This window comes from Rousettus aegyptiacus, unplaced genomic scaffold, assembly GCF_014176215.1.
Source record: "Rousettus aegyptiacus isolate mRouAeg1 unplaced genomic scaffold, mRouAeg1.p scaffold_m13_p_3, whole genome shotgun sequence".
NCBI lineage: Eukaryota > Metazoa > Chordata > Mammalia > Chiroptera > Pteropodidae > Rousettus > Rousettus aegyptiacus.
The window spans coordinates 157,731,459-157,750,849 of NW_023416306.1; the positions used below are offsets into that span (position 1 = coordinate 157,731,459).

The following is a 19,391-nucleotide window of genomic DNA, read 5'->3' on the forward strand; positions in this document are numbered from 1 at the left end:
GTACCAGATAGTAGATGTAGTGAGTTGAATGGTGGCCTACAAAATATGTCTTTGGCAAAGGAAAAAAAAAAAAGAGTCTTTGCTAGTATAATTAAGGATTTTGTGATGAGATCATCCTGGATTATACCCTGGTAGGGCCTAAATCTGATGACAAGTGTCCTAAGAGACATGTAGAGGTGAACAAAAAGAAGAAGAGGAAATGCATCCACAGTGGTAACAATTAGAATGATACAGCCACAAAAAAATGTCTGCAGACACCCGTGGTTGGAAGAGGCAAAGAACAAATTCTCCCCTAGAGCCTCTGCCTTTATTTTGGTCTTGTTGCTTCCAGACAGTGAGAATAAAATTCTATTATTTTTAATTCCTGAAGCTTGTGATTATTTATTACAACAGCCCCAGAAAACTAATATAGTAGATGAAAGTTTCTCTTTAAAGAAGTATGGCAGCTAATAAGTGAATAAGCAATGAAAGACTATTGCCATTTTGCAAATTCTGATGAATTGAGAGACGGAGGCATTTAAGCACTGACATCTGCCAACAATACAGAAAGGGTAACAATCAGATATTACGTGCTAACAGATGAAGAACTTGCTATATTACCTATAAGACAGTCTCACTCCCACCCTCACCAACCAAAAACATAAACTCCGAAAGTGTTCAAGCTTCTAGAGCCAACTAACAATTCACAAAAATACAGAGGATGTAGAGATATATTAAGCTACATAACAAGAATGAAATCAGCAGAATCCAGGCCCTGGAAAGCTTCAGGACAAATGATCCAATTTCTTCAACAAATAGATTTAGGGAGAGAGAGAGGAATCTACAGATTAAAAGGCACTTAAGAGACCTGTCAATCAATAACAATGTGTGGATCTTATTTGGATCCTAATTTAAATAAACTGAAAGAAAGATAACTGAGAGACAATTAAAAATTGGAACACAACTGGATATTTGATGAAATCAAAGTTATTGAATTAAATGAAAATTTCCTTTAAAAACTTAAAAATAAACTAAAGAACACTTATTTTATAATCAGTAATGGTTCTTTATTCACACAGCTTATCTTCTTGCTGAAAGATGGTTGGTATTCCCAAGATGGCCTGGTATTGTCTTATAAATGTAATTAATATTAAACACTGTGTTTAATTATATAGGTTTACTCTTTTTCTGATTCCTGGCTCTCAGCTACATGTGTTGAACAGCTGTGATTTGGGACATTTAAAATGGTGAAAATTAACATGCTTGCTCAGACTTGCTCAGAATGGTATAAAAATATTTTTCTAGTGGCCAAATTATTTTTTATTTCAATCTACTAACTTTATCTTCTTACTCATAGACCTTTAATTTGATAGAGATTTCTGATATGACAGATAATTCTACATAGATACTTTTCTAATAAAATACATCATAGAAGGTAAATTATATCTATGTTAATCTATAAACTGTATCTTAAAGAATTATTCCTGAAACTGGAACTAGGCGGGCCAATTTCAGTTCTTGTCTAGAACCTACCTTCCTCTGTTAGTAGAGGTTTTAGAGATTATAAAAAGTGAGGTGGCAGGAAGATTATTATAGATTCCAGACCAGAATGGAAGTAAGTAATCTTTTTATTAACAAGAGCTTCTATGAGAAAATCGAGGGGCGCAATTAAAATACCTTCTTGAGAACAAGGATTAATGTTGTAGGATGTTTTTTCAAAGTAATAAGGTAGCTAGTAGGCAATAAGAATGGATGTTTAAACAACCAAAAAATAGAGATTAAAAAAAGATAAGGAATTTACCATTTTGGGTTCCCAGCCAAGTAGAGAAGTAGTAATAATAATAATAATAATAGAATTACTATAAAGCTTTAATCACACAGTACCTCTTATGAAGCTTGTAACAGTCAAATGAGATAAGTAATATTATCTCTTTATTACAAATAGAAAAACCGAGATTCAGTTTAAGCAGTGACTTACCCAATCTTATTTCTATTGTGTAACTTTAGAGGTACAAGTTCAAGAGTCCACCTGTCTTAGAAATAAGAAACTTAAAAATAACAAATGTAGGAGAATGTGAAGGTTTTGAATCAAACCATGTTGCTTCTTAAGGTTGTCAAATATAGTGCTCTCTTCAGCAGCACATATACCAAAAAAAAAAAAAGGTTGTCAAATATATATTAATTATATAATTTGTTAAACTTCATTTAGGAGGAAAAGAGAACCTCTATAGCATATACGAATTGGAGAGATGAAATCAAGACTCTTCCCAGATAAAATATAATTGCCTTTATAAAGACATCATCAAAAAGCATTTATTAAATCATTTAAATAACTGATTTCTCTGTTTTTATATCAGTTGAAAATCATCTATTTCCCATTCCAAATTGCACTTACTCAATTATTGAACTGGCAAGAACAGTCGTTTTTTAGCAAGAGTCTCTATAATCAAAACATTTCTGTCTAGCTTTATAAGTATATTTTAAAGGTTTTGTAAAACAAGAAAATGGAGGATGACCATATTTAGTGGTAGAACATTGGGAAGGTAGAACATTCATCTTTCCGTCTTACTCAATGTGTCAGTGGTCTAACTCTCATAGTGGAGGCAGGAAAAAAAGTTAAATTGGGCCTGTGCCCGTGTCATTGCACAATAAATTAGAGGCGGTGTTTATTGATTGACCAAGAGACTGTCTTTGCTTTGACCATGAGCAAGTTACTTCAATTGTAAACGGCAGTTATTAAAATACCTACATTAGAGAGCTGTGTGAGAATTAAGAGATAATCCATGTAAAGCTCATTAGCACAGTGATCGGCACAAAATAGGTCTTCAGTATCTATTGGAAACCATGACAACAATAACGGTAACAGTAGTAATACCAATGGTACAGAAAATTAAATGGGTTCTATTTTTTCTTTGTATAGATAATGCTGAGCAGTGGAGTGGAACAAACATTAGAAATCAGAACACAATTCTAAGTTCACCAATAAAAAATCCCACATCTATCTTTTAAACATATAAGTTGTTTCCACCTGTAAAATTAGAATCAAAGAAGAAAGCAATTCCAAGTTTGAGATAAAACACATACTATACTTTGATTAGTAAATTATTCACCAGTTTCTTTGAGGTTAAACCATTTAAATAATGGTTTCTGTTTCTGCATCAGTTGGAAATCATCAATTTCTTGAAATGATTCAGGGTTTAAAACTACAGGCTTTATGTAAATTTCTAGTCAAGAGATATAATTGTTCATTTGTCAAGTGTAGAACTCATTACCATTCCTCAATAAATCTTAAATTAAAATGATAGATTTTCAGCCTTCGGGTATGTTGTACTTTGTAATAAAAATCAATAACATTTTTTGGCACAGGATGGCAAAATACACCTGAGCCCAGGTAGAAAACAAGGGCAGGAAACCACAGTCCTTAGAGTGGAGTTTCATTTCTTCTTCATATATTTTATAGATAGACTCCTGAGTGATACTGATAACTAACAATGGTTTTATTTTCATAGGTTGGAATTCATCACATATTTGCTTCTTAATTCTAATTTTAGTGAACAACACAATTAAGTCCAAATCCCTCTTTCTCTCTTTTTTCCTTAATTTACTTCTTTTTCCCTTTCCTCTTCTCTTCTTATTGTCTTCCTTCCTTTGCTTTTACTCTCCCCTTTTAATACAATATTTACAGAATACCAAACATAGCCTTTTATCAATGACCTTAATGCCTTTCATCCTTTCAATATTGGCTTAAAAAAGTCAAATCAGAATTTCCGTCTGACTTTTAAAAATGTTATTGGATAATGATTATCAAATACAGACCATTTTAAAAATCGCAGTATGTTCTTAGTCCCATATTTAGCCTGCTTAATTTTATCCTTAATCACTCATGACATTTTAAAAGGTATTTGTTGGGGAGAAAACAACAAAACAAGAAAAGTTAAATTACCAAAAGCCATCAAGTAAAAACATATAAAATAAAAACGAAACTCATATTTCTGTCTCTTCACTCACACTTCTCAATCATACCTGTGTTTTTCCTATGCTTGCAAGACATCTCTAGATATATGTAGGTAAAGACAGTTGAATACAAGTTTAGAGCTCAGCAAGCTGACCTGGGGATAAAGATTTGGGAATTATTTAGCATGTATAGGTATTTACAGCCATGGGAATGTATGAGGTCACGTGAGCAGTATAAGGGTCCTATCAGCTGAAATTGAGGTGTAAGGAGTAGGAAGAAATTATTGAAGGTTTAAGAGGAGAAGATATGAAATAGTCAGAAAATCAAATGTATTAAATAAGTTTGTCATGTAGAATCAATCTTTTTCTTGAGATTTAGGTGAGAATTATGGTTATCTGCTTTTCTCTGGTCTCAGTCAGCTATTTGGGGAAGGCACAGAATAGGTAAGTAGTAAGTTTAACTAATGTGACAAAGATCACCAACTGTCTCCAAATGTCCATATTTCCCTTATCTTTTAGGAATAGAATAGCTGATTTTTTAATCTGGTCTTTTAATCTCGTTAAAGAGATTGCCTTTTTGAGGCTTCTTTGCAGCTGAGGGTCACCCTGATTAAGTTTGATCCGATGGTTGTGAAATGTGATGTGTGTAACTCCTAGGACATCTTTCTAAAGAGAAAACCACTGCCTTTGACCTCAGTGAGTGATTCTGATGATGGCCCATTAAACCTACAGAGATAAATGGGAGGTAAGTCTGCAGAGGTAGTAGAAAATGAAAAAATGATAGATTCAGTGGATTGGAAGTTTTTAAAAATTGATGTAAGGTATTTGATAAAGGGAATACTTCAAAGATAGGAATGTTGGTCAGAGAGTGGAGTGCTTGTAACTGTAATCATTGGGCAATCATATGACCGTAGGAGTTGGTAGCTGCAGTGAGATAAGTGGGGAAAATTATCAGAAGTGAGGAGTACAAGGAACTAAGAGGCCTCAGCATTGACTTGATCAGACATCAAGAATGGCAATAGGAGTAGGGATAAAAAAGATAGATGACCAGGTGCTAAAATCTTCAATAAATGAGGGGAGACTTGGAGGTCAGTGGGACAACAATATTTAGGGTTGTAGTATCTGACAGCATGAACTTCAAAAGATCTAAGTTTTAAAGAAGAAAAGTCTACATCCTCTTAGAGGACTGTAGGGTGGGGGAAGCAATGCCCGTAAGGGATAAGTGGGCATGAAAACGAAGGGAATGCTCAGAGAGGGTATCATAGATATTGATGACAGGTCGTGAGTCTCAGAGGGCCCAGGAAGGGTTCAGGGAGTTAGGAGGAGTGGGAGAGGGGGTTGTATTCATGGATTAATTGACGTTGTATGGCAAAAAATATTGGGACATCTAGTGGTGCCTGAGGCAAATGGAAACCTGAAGCATGTTGTAATCCTGAAGGCCAATGAGAGGAAGGCCAGGAATTGGTTTAAGATGAGACCCCTGCAGCCAACGTGGTCTGGCAGCTAAAGGGATGAGTCAAGACATCTGAGAAGCTGGTCTCTTAGACAGTTTGCAGTGATGAGACGGCCAAAAGAGCAGCAGTCTCACTGGAAGCTCCAGGAATTCTGTTAACTTTCTTTATTTAAAGTCTGTGTGCCTCAGTTTGTCAATGAAATGAATGAAATGGAGTAATAATGGTACTTCTTTGATAATTAAGAAGATTAAATATGTATTAGATAGAATTAATTGCTCCAATTCTTCACCCCTCTTTATGTATACACCTTTTGCATGTGACTTCGCAGTACCATATATAGGTGGAGTCTATATTCTCACCCCTTTAATTTGGGCCTGACCATGTGACTCAATTTAGCCAGTATAATTTGATAGAAGTAATGGTGTACCATTTCATTTCTAGCCTTAGGCCCCAAGAAGCCTTATAAATTTCCACTCTTGTACTGCTGCCTCTTCACGAAAATGACATATCCAGGCAAGCCTGCCGGATTTAACAGGAAGATAAGAAACACATAGAATGGATCTGTCCTAGCTAAGATGTCCCAGACAAGCCCAGCCTAGGGCAGAGCTCCCATCCAGCACTTAGTCACATGAGCAAGCTCACTCTAGATCAGTCGGTCCTCACAGATATGTGAGCTATAACATTAGAGAACTATAGACTCACAGATATGTGAGCCATAATGTTAGAGAACTATTGTTTTAAGTCACTGAGGTTGGGGTGATTTGTTACATCGAAACAGCTAACCGATAAAAAATGTAAGGCATCAAACACAGTATATGGCACCTGGTAGTCACTCAATGCTGGTGTTCCAGTTACCATAACTATGCAACGAATTACTCCAGAAGTTAATGGCCTGAAACAATAATTTATTATGCTCACAGATTATGAGGATCAGGAGTTTGGACACAGCGGTGGAGATGGCATGTCACTTCTCTGTGACATCTGATTCCTCAACTAGAAGACTCAATGTCTAAGAGTTGGAATCATGTGAATCTTCATTGTACCTTACCTGGGACTGCCGACTGAACACCTACATGTGGCCTCTCCAGTGTGGCCTGGGCTCCCACACAACATGATAGCCAGGGGCCAAAGGTGAGTGAACTGAGAGTTAGGCAGAAACTATATCCTTTTATGACCCAGCGTTGGAAGTCACATAGCATCACTTCTAGTATGCTCTATTCACGGGACCAGACATAAGCTCCAGATTCAAGGGGTGGAGAAATTCCACTATTTAATGGGGACTGGAAGGTTCTAGAAGAGCATATGGGACCGGCAATCACTAGTTTATTCTGTTTAACTATGAGTCTGTTCTGTTTTTTGTTTTTTTTAAATTTATTTTGTTCTTTAGATTCTACATGTGAGATCATATGATATTTGCCTTTGACTTATTTCACTGAGCATATCATCTTGGATCTTCTTTAAATTCATAATTTAAAAATCTCAGGAGAGTATAAATTGGTATACAGCCTGTTATTTGATATTTTTTGTAGCAAAAGAAATAGCATTTTTTTTCAGTTGGGTTTCTAATAGGCTATTTCGCAGGCTTGCAAGATAAACACAACCAGGTTTAGAATTTCAAAATTATTGGTTCTCTTTTGCCCCACGATTTAGTCTGGTCACCAAGTGCTTGTATTCTCTTGTTTGCATTGAGCCTTTCTTCTTTATTGCAATTCTTATTCCCTTATTACAAGTATATTGAGAATAAAAAAGGGTAGATTTTGTACAGTCTGGTGAATCAGGAAAATCAAACATTCTTGCAGCATTCCTGACAGCAATAACTTCTGAGTTGCAAAGACAAAGAAAAGTAATAGTAAAGGGACTTTCCAGACTGTAGAAGCTCAGAGGTGGAAGGGGGAACTGACATCAAATGATTACAAGAACACTTACTAAAATACAGAGTGAATTTCCGTCACATTCAATTATATGTTAATTTATGCTTGTTGATTCATATTGCTTTTGACATATTTTTGCCACATACTAAGAAAGCCAATTCTCTTAGTCAACTATTGCTTTTTACGAGGAGGATAAATCTACTAAATATAAAATATTAAAAGGCAGCTCACAAGTGTTAAAGGCAGCAGATGAGATATACAATAGGGGTTTTTCAAGAGTCCAATATGGGAAGAATGATTGGAATCTCTTCAGTCTCTGAGATATGTTCCTTTCGCTGCTACTGCCACCAGATCAGTCTAGGCCCTCAAGACTTTAAGCCTATTAGTGGAAAGAAGAGATGGGAGAAGAGAGAAGATGAGGGAGAAGATAGAAGAGAAAAAAATGTCATAAGCTCTGGGGTTTTCTCTTGACATGTGGAGAATAGATTTTATCCTCTTCCCTTCTGTTGACCCACAGTGTGTTAGCGGAGGAAAGTACAGGTATTTTGATTTTAACTCCATCTGAAAATATTATCTGTACCTTTTCGTACCTCTAAAGAAAAATCGTGAGTTTATGTAAGTTATTCTTGGAGATCTAACTTCTCTTTGGTTTGGAAAGATACTTCAGAGGGTGCATGACAGGATATGATGGAATGGAACTAAAATTTGCATCGCATAATAAAGTGAAGTATAGTGAAGGCTCGTTATACTTTTATTCAAGTTATTTAGTTGGTCATTCCACTCAGCGGGGCTGTGAGGCACATAAAGGATACTGTCATGCCTCAAACAGCCAAGTCATGTTGATAAAACTCAGGCAATAGTTGTGTGACTCACTTTAATAACTTCCCCGCATTGGCCGTGAACTAAAACACATTATTCAGGTAGCTGGGATTGTAGGTGGTGATGATTCTGTCAGTATTCTCAATGAAGAAATTGAAAAATTAATTGAGGATCATAGAGTGACTTTTATTAAAGAAAATGTATGCTTTAGTCTACTTTATCTTATGGGAAATTTAAGTGATTTTCAAGAGTATTGACTTTAGAACTTAATCCCCACTTACTTTGGGATTTTAAGAAGAGTTTTCAGTTTTCTCTTGGCAGTCCAAGAGACAGTAGTTTGACGGCTTGAGGAGTTGGCTCCATTTCCTCAGGCTAGAGCCAAGGGGGAAAGATGCTTACTGATTCCCTCTGTGGAATATGGGCAATAAACCTTAGGAGCAAGAATGTCTGATATTGTTTTAAGTTTTTTACCTGTCTTGTGCTGTAAATACTCACCACTGATTGCTAACCCTTGGTAAACATTGGTTGTATCACCAGCCTTGAATTATTAGTTCCCTACAGAATGGAGAGAGGGGACTGCCTTGATTAAATACTTAGTACAAGTCAGAGCAGAAGCACGACGTAAATTGTTTTTTTAGGAATACAGAAAGCTGCCCAGCATGGAGCAAAAAAGAAATAGTTGAAGGTGGTCAAGGAGGAGCTGGGAGTTTATAATAAAAGCTGACCCATAATGGTGAGGACATTTAAATTCCTATCTTCACTTCCTCTCCTTCTCAACTCACCTCCCCCACATCCTGAGGAACATGCCTGACTTTCAAGTTACATGAGAAGTGATTCCACTTGGATATTAAAGGAAAGGAGGGCCTTAGAAGGCTAAACCTTGTGATAATGTGGGACCTAGACAACTAGGTTTCAAAATTTGTTTAAGAGGACTTTTGGGCGGATAAGGAAAAGAGTAGAATTTTCTTCAGATTCCCCAACTTGAGAAAATTTTATGCTCTTATTTGGCTGTTAACTCTTTTAAGTACCTATTATAGTTACTAGGATCAGTTAATTTCATACTGACTAGGCTAATAAAATTCCATATGTTCTGTTCAGGACAAAGTTCTCTCCATGGGGGCCACTGAACTGGTCCAAGTTTTCCCTTTGTAGATAATTGTATTTTGAAATAAGATGTATTGTATTTTGCATTAAGCTGTTTCTTTCTTGCCTGTTTATTCCGAAAACCCTTTATTTTCCTTGTCCTTAGTATCTCCCCTAGTTCAGAATACCCAGCACATTGTCAACAGATTAGTCTTTCCACAATAATGCTTTATTGTCAAGATTCTAAAATGGCTTCAGAGCATTTACAAGATTGAGTCCACCCTTGGGCTAGATGCAAACTCTATCACTGGTTGGCCTATCAATCTTATTTCTTGATATGCATGAATCCTTCACCCAAACTCATCTCCTGCTGATCCAACATACTACTTTTAAACCTACCTCTTCCCAGCTCTAAAATCCCTTCTTCCTCTTGCCACTAAGCTAAAATTTACCCCCAGCCCCAGATCTCACTGAAAAGCCATCTTTCCTGTGAAAACTTTCCAAATATTCTAGTACATATTGATTTTTTCCCCATCTGAGTTTATGTTGACATTATTCATTTGGATTCATCAATTGATTGAACAGTTATTTCTTGAGTGCTGACAATATGCTGGGAATATAATGCAAATATGTTATTTGATGATGTGCTTTTATATTTCTCTTATTATATGTGTATATTCTTATCATGAAGAAAACCTTAAGGATCGAATCATTTTGTTTTCTCACAGAATTGGGCACAAAATAGGACTGCAATAAATATATCTTGCACTGACTCAGTTATGGACATGATGAATTTAAATAGGATAATTAAACTTGTTAACTTGTCAGCTTATGATCACTAACCATATTAATAAACATTTTTCATTATGCCTGACCTCATTAAATCTTGTCAGTAAGAGATTTTGTTGAAAGTATTTTATTAATAGCTCGTTTTCATAGCTCAAAAAAATAGTATTACAGATGATAATCGGCAGAACAATTAAAAACAAAATCTCACTTCTACAGAGTTAGCCAGTGTATAGACTTTATTACATAGGCACACATTACGTTTTTAAAGTAAACTGGTTTTACATAAAATTAATCACAATAGTATAAAAAGTTATATCGAATGAGGGCAGATGATGAATGAAAGAAAATACAAGCCTTCGATGAGCTAAATCATTTATTAGGTCTTGGATCCATCCATTCTGACATTGAAATTCACTACAGACATTACAAAAATGGAGAGTGAAGAGGGTGCTCTTTTAACACTCCCTGGCTAAAACACCGATTCTGTTTAATTACTTGAACATGGTAACGTTTGGTCCAGGTTCTGTTAACAGTTGGACACAAAGGTTAAACGAATGCTAGCTTAGGGTCGAAGGAGTTCATATCTTCCCTTTTGTCATGTCCCTACGTCAAAACCCTTGAACGCTTTGGTCCAACAGGATCTGCACTTCCACTTTCTCAGATCTGCTCCCATTAGATACCATGTGGATCCTGAAGCCCACAGTGCTTAAGGCTTCAGTCACAGTGTGGCTAGATGTTGTCCAAAACTAGCATTGAGAGTATGGTCTGAGGTGGAGGATGCTGGAATTTCTTGCTCTGTCCAGTTGGAATTGAGCCATTACATTTGACCAACTCTAAGTCCAAGAAACTAAAATCATACAAATACATACCACAAAAAGAAATGCTATTTTATAGTTTGTACATGTTTTAAAACTTTTTTAACTACAATTTTATGTTGCAAAGAGACAGTGTGTATAGGGAGAATTGACCTTTTCTCTCATCTCATTTTGCTGTAACTCTATGGCGATAGTCCCAGGATGTTTACCGAATGTTTTTATCTTCCCTCAATTTCTGCAGTCTTTTGTATAGAAAAGTATATCCATAAGCCATTGATCATCCTGACTTGGCTCCTCAGTACCTGGGAAGTTAGACCTACTTCTGCTATAAGTGGTACCCATATCCAACTTCTATTTCAGAGACCCGTCTGCTCTTCTTCACACTCACACCACTTATGTGCTGGGTGATGCCAATGGAACATCCAGTGCAGTTCCAATTGATCCTTACCATCATTTGAGCCCCCATTTTTATCTATATTTGAAGGCAACAGCAAAATAGGGAATTGCAAGGTTTTCTGTGTTTGCTGTCTGGACAGATGGTAAAGAATAAAGACATGGAAAAGAAAAGATAGGCTAGCCAATTTTCCCAATCTTCAAATTGTAAATTTCTTAGTTCTTGAGACTATATGAAGATTCCTGTTGAAATGAAGTATCACTGACAATGGGGGAAAAAAACGAGTATTTTGTAAAATAATCCATAAAACTGGAAAGGACCTGAGGGAACATTAGTACAGCTTCCTCACTTCTTTTTGGCTGAGGTCACTGAAGCCCAATTGGGAAAACAGCAAGTCACTTAACATGACCATTGTCTCTATGATTATGTCCTTTAAAAATTCATAGAAACCCCAATTTTACTCCCACCAATGACTTTATACCAACAATCTTCACTGTTCTTGTGTTTGGTCTTAGCTCCCTTTGGGGAACATGGCTGCTAGCGTAGCCCCTTAACCAGAGTAAACGCACTTTTTGAAATATGCTTCTTGGATTAATTCTATTGTTCATCCCTGCTATGCAATCTTTTCTTTTTCTTAGAGCTCCTTACTTTTAAGGGATGGCCTCTAGTTCAAGCATTTTAGGTTTGACAGCCAGTGCTGTATTTGTCATTTATCTATAATCTCATTCATTTTCAACATAAATATCTTTTCATACCGAAATTCTACTTTTTGAGTCTGTTCTTTTATAGCATTTCATTACATACAATTTCTATCTGCCTTTCTCCAGGCACTACTAAACATATTATTATGGACAGTTTCTTTACAGGCCTGGAATTGGAAATTTAAAACAAAAAGACTAGACTCTCAATCAAATTTGCTAAGGCACACTAGAAGAAATATAAAAGTTCCCTATTCCTGCTTTAGTTAATACAAGGGAAAATATTACTAGTAACACACATTTACTTTCTGTATTCATGACTGCCTCATACATTTCATTCAATTCCTTAAATTCATAAATATGAGTCAGAATATCCGAAGCAAGTTTCATTTACAAAGAGCATAATTAAGAAATGGTAATTTGTAGAGAACTGGTGTTTAGACATTGGTGAGAATGCCTTGACTAATTTTATATAAAGAGACGGGACTTGCTAGTGAAGTGTTAGAGATGATTTATTTCTTAGATAACATTTTTTGTGGATTTAATTTTTCATCAGTTTTGTTGGAATTTCCTACTAAATTGCATTCTTAACATGATCTAAACCCTAGATATGCTAGAATCAACTTATCATCATCACTTGTAGAAGAGCTAGTTACCATTCCCAATGGAGAGAATTTCTAAAAGTATGCTAAGTGGCAGCGCTTCCTATTCAAATCAGTTTAATCTTCCCAGGGGTTAAAACAATTCTGATCATTCTCTGCTTTTCCACCACTAAACTTACTATGTGACTTAAAGCAGCTCTGAAATTATGATTTCATTTCATGAGTTTCGGCCTTACAATCTCAGACCCCCAACTTACTATGGCGACAAAAGACACAGCAACTTTAGTCAGTGGTTAATGTTGGGGAAAACAAAGACCTAGCATGCTAAGTGTGGTTTTGCTCTCTATTAAATGCTTCTTTTCCCACTGAGCATTCAAATGGGCAAGGCTCAGGCTCACAGACCTGTCTGACTTGCAGGAACAAAACTGAATCAATAATCTTGACAATAATCTGGGCTACTGTATTTTGGGCACAATCATGTTTTTTCAACATGAATAAGGTACACTCCAGTTTAAATTGAGCTGCACATTAAGTGTTTAAGTGCTGACAATTATCATTAGTTGACAACAGAGGCAGGAATAAAAGGAAAGAAAAATCATTTAAGTCTTCTAGGAAATAAAAGCATGCTTCCTTGCTTGCTTTAATATAGGTATTTGACAATAAGTAAGAGTTGAGTTGTCTTAGCGTCTCAGGGCAAATATTCATTCAGCAAACATTTATCGAATACCTAGTAATTTCCCTTTATTCCAGTAACATACATTTGTCTAATCTGTAAGGATTTAAGGTGGCTGAAACTTATTATATTCCAAGCTTTGTCCTAAGTACTGGAAACAAGGAATTAAGATACATTCCTTGCCTTCATAGATCACAATTCTTGGGAATGTGAATTTCTAGGAAAATAAACTCTTGCCCTCAGCCATTTACTGGATTTGCATAGAAATTACTCTCATTTCAAATAAAAATATTTTTCATATAAAAAAAAAAAAAAAAAAAAGGTCCTCAAAGGTTATGAGCCTTGCCAGTAAATGCAGGAAGGTGAGGGGGCGGGGAGGGAAGGAGAATAGCCAAATGGAAAAATATGTATCCAGAAAATATTTAATGTAAGTGAAATGCAAAATATTGATAAGGAATAATTAATACTGTTTACAAGAGTGGCAAAGGAAGTTTAATGGCTCCCCACAAAATACCTCATATTCTCTTGTTTGACATATCACAAGTACATTTCTTATCCTCTTAATATAAATTCACAAAGCAAGCCAATACTCAAAAGAAAATACAGTTCTTGATATGTGACATCTATGTTCTAACAGAAATACTATGTATTGGTAAAATGAATTCACTTTTAATATTTTCACATTACTGACAACATAGACAAGGATTATTCATGACCACATATGCACAAAATCGAGCTCCGGGGTGACAAACTTAGAATGTACACATCAAAAAGGTAATCGTGTCTTCTATGTAGGCTATTAGGAAAACACTCAGTCTGAAAATATTTAGTATTCTGTTCTTCAACCACAGAATGCTACCCATAATCATTTTCCCCAAAACAGTAGAGGGAAATCAAATGTGATAAATTAAGGTGGCGGATTTTTAAAAATTCATAATAATTTGCTCACTGAATGTATAGACAGCATGAAAGGTATTTTCTACACCCTCGGTCTGAAAATAAGAAAAGTCCAGGTGAAAGCATGAAGGCAATGAGAATAAGCCAAGGTAGGGAAAAAGGTCTAATAAGCAATACACATGTGATGCTAACAGGTGAGGCAGAGATCTGGAGAGTGTGTGTAGATGCTAACCTTCAGTAAGGAAGGTGCTGGAATGACCTTCACTTTGCCAACTCTTCAACTCATCTTGATGTTTCAATGAGGAATCTCAAGTGCCTTTAATTCAATAGGGGAAGGGCTATGTCTTAGAGCCCTCACTTGACAAACACCTCTGGGGGACCTCCACTGTATTTCAAAGAGCATGAAAAACCACTTATCAAAGAAAAAACAACTAGAGTTAGAAAGTCCTATTACTACTGAGACTAAACCTATATGCAGAAGGAATCTTGGTAGTCAGCCAGCACAAATCCACTGTAGGAGTCCCTTTTGTAGCATCTGGGATAGACAGTTATTTTAACCTTTGTTTGGGCATTTGCAGCAACAGGAAATTTTACCACTTGAGTCCATTCCTCTTTAAAACAACTCTTATTAGAAAATTCTTTCTTATATTGAAGCAAACATCTGTCATGTATAAAGTTCTCCTTTGTTCCTATTTTTGCCCTTTGAAGCTACACAGAATAAGTCTAATTCCTCACCCTTTTTATAGCGCAACCAAAAATTCAATGCAGCTATTATATCATTCCTTCCTTCTCTGCACTCCTTTTCCAGCTATACCTTCTATTCTTCACAGGATCTATTCCCCTGTCCCTTATATAATCAGACCTTTCGCAACCCTAGCCAGCTGCCTCTGGGCACAATCAATTTATTAATATTTCTCTTAAAATGTGGTACCCAGAATTGGGCCCAACCCTCCATCCGGATGTGGATTTACCAATGCAGCATGCAGGGCTCCCTGGACTTCTATCACCACAAGCTGAATGCATTAGCTTTGTGAATAACCATGATATAGCCCTGATTCAAAATTGAACTTGTATTTTCCTAAGAAAACATTTCTACATGAACTGCTGTGAAATCAGGACTTTCTGCCACCTTTTTCATTAACACACACACACACACACACACACACCCTACACTATACTTAGAGGGCTGCATTTAAGAAACTCAGAACATGGAGTTTCTCATTAATGCCTATTCAATTTCAACCTTTTAGTTTCGGTATAATGCTCAGGTATTTAAAAAAAATTATAATGATTTCTACATTCTAGTGTAAGTACATCGTTAGAATTCAATGAATATTCATTGAATAAATTAATCCTGAATCTGCCAGTCGATAGACTGGACATATGTCTATTTCTGTGTCAACTACAAATCGGATTGGCATGTTTTCTGTTCCCCTATTCTGTTCATCATGGAGAAGTAGAAAGGCAGATAGAAGATACCTTTAAATTGTTGAGCAGGTATCCCCTTTGGGATGGCCAATGTAGTTCCTTATATGGTAAGAAAACGCTAAGGTACAAATAAGAAGCAGAGGTACAGAATGTAACCAGGAATGGATGAAGGGAAAGAAGACTGGGTATCTTAGACTCTTGAAATTAAGATATAATGTTTCCAACATTAGGACAATATGGCTTTCTCTCACCTCTACCCTAGAGTCTCCTGCCTTTTAGATCTATTACAATAATGTGATTATCAAACTCCAAATTTCTGGGAAAAGTTTAGTTTTGAAACAGCTTTTAAATGATCTTTTCAGCACACATTTCCTATAAAGTTTGAGTTAAAGAGACATGCAATTGTCTATCAGCAATGAGGTATAAAAAGAGCTCCCGAATGCCCCTGACAAAACACTGAGGTATAATAAATATATCTATTCATTTGTTTCAGGAATCAGAAATGGCCTATATTTTTCTGTGTGAATTTTGGAATTCACTGAGATTGAACAGTCTCCTGAATTGAATATAATCTTACAATTAATGTCCCTTTTCCCCAGAGTGAAGAAAAAATAAGCTCAATTTTGCTTTCCTTTCAACAGTCATCTTATGCAGAATGTGGGGCTAATCACAGAATAAAAAAGTATCCTATTGTACCTTTTTTCCATTGTCTATTGTGAGTCAGGGTGGTGAAACCTGAGACTGAAACCTTAGAGTGATGGAAAAAGTGTTTCAATCAAAACAGTCTAAAACCAGGAGGGAAACGTCTCAAAAACTTCTATTGCATAGTGTTAATACTTAAAGAATGGAGACACCTACAAAAGGACCAGTGGACCCAAAGAGGAAATTTGTTTTGTACCTTTTCTGAATCTTTTTGAGAAAGAGTGACAGAGATGGATTCTTAATTAACCTCTCAAGACCATGTTTTCCAAAAGCTCACCTAAGTGACAGGAGAACAGCTGAAGGAAATCACGCCAACCAGGAAGTGGGAGGTTCTTTTCTCAACTCTCACAGCCACAAAGAACCATGGGCTGTGAGATGAGCAGAGATAAGAAGCTTAATTAACCAGCTCCAAAAGTTGCTGAACCAGGTGCTCCAGCCACAATGAGAACCTCTGTAAAGCAACCACCTCAGGGTTTCCTGTTAACAGGAAGGTCCAATCCACCATTCCCAACTTGGTGTAGTCAGGCAGGGACGGACTTGAACTTCAGCTATTCAGGAAGACATCCTATCATGACTCGAGGTCAAGACCCCTGCAATAGGGCTTAATCACTGGACCCCACACTCCTTGGGATTTTCCACTTCATCCCCTTCAAAGTCCAGCTTCAAACTCTTTTTCTGCTCAATCTCCACCTGCCAAGAATAGAAGTGGGAGAGAAATATCAGAAAGGAGAGAAAAACATCCCAAGAAATAAATACACCAAAAGAAAATACCCTTACTAGGTTTTGGTTCTTTGAGATTCTTTGTAATTTTGTTAATGTTTAGGGCTTTTAGCCACACTGGAGCTACTGGCCTATGTATGTTATAATTCTCTTTGCACATACTCTTGATAGGTCTGGCATTTCCTCTCCCTCACAGTCCGCCTGGAAAATTCTTATTCTTTGCCTTGCACAGTGGCTCAAAGGTCACCTCTTCCGTGAGGCTCCTCAACGCGTTAGATAGAGTTAGGTGCTCCCCCTGTGCACATTCCCACTGCACCTTGTATATTTGCCTGGCTCCACTATACTACGGGCTCCGTAGGACAGAGGCCAGTCGGCCCTACTCACTATTGTATCCCGCTAACGTAGGCACACAGCGGGCAATCACAAAGGTGTATCGAATGAATTCCGTTGCCATTGGTTGTTTACACTCTCTATACTTTATCTCTTTAACAAGTCTCCAAACTGGAAGTGCTGCAGTATTTACCGTTCTACCTACATCTTCTGCAAAATACTGTAGCTGTAATTGCAAAGGGATTAATAACTTAATCTTGCCTTTAAAGTGACACACTTCAACTGAAGCCGTTGATAAGTCAGGTGGGGGACCCTTCTAGCTAGGGAATTTCATGATTAAAGCTGCTCCCCTCAATTCCACTTTGAATATTTATGGCGTGGGAAACAATGCAAGACAGAACAGTTGGGAAATAGCAGTAGGGAAAGTGCTAATTTTTTTTCTGGCCACAAGATGGAGTATTTGTTCTTTTTTGGTAGATCACCCCACTAAGGAAGCAATTAAGGAATAATAAATCACCATGTAAAACTAAAGATATTATTATGAATAGAAAATTATAAAACCACTTTGAAAAATCCTTCTTCACTAACCCCCATTTTCCATCTTTGGCGTTTAATATCCTTTTGCATTTCTAACTCCTCGGGCTATAATCACTATTCATGTCAGGACACTCCAATTTGGTTTCCTCTTTCCACAGCCCTGGTCCCATTGCTATTATAGAAGCTGCTTTGGCTTTTGAGTTTTGTCCTGTTACAGCCCAGTGACCAGGTCATACATGTCCTAACTTTACCTAGATCCTCTTCATCAAGTGCTGTAGCTAAAAGATATGCTTCCGGTTAGCACTTTTCCTGACATTCCCCTCCACTTCCAAGTTCACTACTCTGCAACATAAATTATGAATGGATAGTAATAATCCCTTTACCACATGACTCTTTTCTTTGTTGTTGTTGTTCATGATGAATGAAAAACATTACATTTTCCTTTTTCATCAGCTTCTTTATTATTTTCCAACCTTTCTCTTGCCCACCAGAGAGATTATTCATTTAAATCAGAGCAGACTCATCTCTGGCTATGTACTAAGGTGAACCTCCTCTACGGTGGTCAGAGAACGCCTTGCACCCAGGGCAAACGCTGCTAAAAGGAATGAGAGGGGAAGAGCATCTGGGGTGAACCAATGGACTCATTAGCCACGTGCCTCCCCGGGATACCTTGTAGCTGTAGTGCGCAGAATAATTGACCCACTTCCTGACATCGGTCTTGTCTTCCACGGAGATGGATCTTACAGCAGCTTTGGAGGCAGAAGTTGTGGGCATGCTGAACTCGACATTCACATGATTGGCAAATCTGGAAGGCACTTCTCGGTCAGAGCCAAGTTCAAGGTGGCAGAAGAAACAGTGTGGGTGACCAGAAGCTATGAAACAAAGACAAAGAATCTAGAGATTAGGTTCTTTGGGAGAGGACGTGGAAGATGAGCCATGGCAATAACAGTGGAGGTTGGAAGTCTGAGGGTCCAACTCTGAGCAGAGGATTTGCCTCAGCGAAATGACACTGCATGTGCCTCAGATGATTTGATATAACAGTGATATCCTGGCAACCTAACCCATGGCCCGAGAAATGAAGGTTATTCTGCCTACTCAGGTCAGAGTGATATGTGAACACTGTACAAATACTAAGGAATAGGGGCTATAGACAGGCAGAAAGGAATAAAAGAGATCGGCACTTAGCACCTAATAAAATATCAGTGACAGCCACCAGGGGCAAAATCATCGATTTCCTTTGAAAGATGAATTGGATTTTCTTAATAGCATTCCATATTTTTAAAACTGTTTTTGGCATGTTTTTGTGGGTGAATGGCATATGTAAATGACAAAGCCCTTATAAACAGTGCGTTTTTATTAGAGAAGCATAGGGTACACTGGTGAGCACTTGGACTATCAGTCAGGATACCTGGGTCTGACTTCCAGCTCTCTTGCTACGTGGCAGAGATGCCACACCCAAGCCCTTCCCGTTCTCCAGACCTGGATTCTACTACGTCTGTAAAGTTAGGAAGTGGTAGGAAAGGTCAGGCTGAACCATGCCAGGTATTAAATTATAGATTTAATTCTACAAATCTACGGCTAGTTCTACTGTACTTGGATGGTAAACTTAAAAGTTTGATTTTCACTTGAGAATTATTATTACATAT

General features: G+C 37.0%; 1 protein-coding gene across 4 annotated transcripts in view; it reads right to left on the reverse strand.

Moving 5' to 3' along the window:
- Positions 1-13,539: 13,539 nt before the first annotated feature.
- Positions 13,540-19,391, reverse strand: part of STON2 (stonin 2) — a 113,919-nt gene continuing 108,067 nt past the window's right edge. For 2 of the 4 annotated variants that reach the window (XM_016137514.2, XM_016137512.2), the window contains 2 exons: positions 18,415-18,617; positions 13,540-16,848 (listed from right to left, as the gene is read on the reverse strand). In XM_016137514.2, the coding sequence (XP_015993000.2) occupies positions 16,765-16,848; positions 18,415-18,617 (287 nt within the window). In that variant the 3' untranslated portion in view covers positions 13,540-16,764. Of the gene's footprint in view, positions 16,849-18,185; positions 18,618-19,391 lie in introns of those variants that run through there. The other 2 variants (XM_016137513.2, XM_016137510.2) reach the window with 1 other exon arrangement.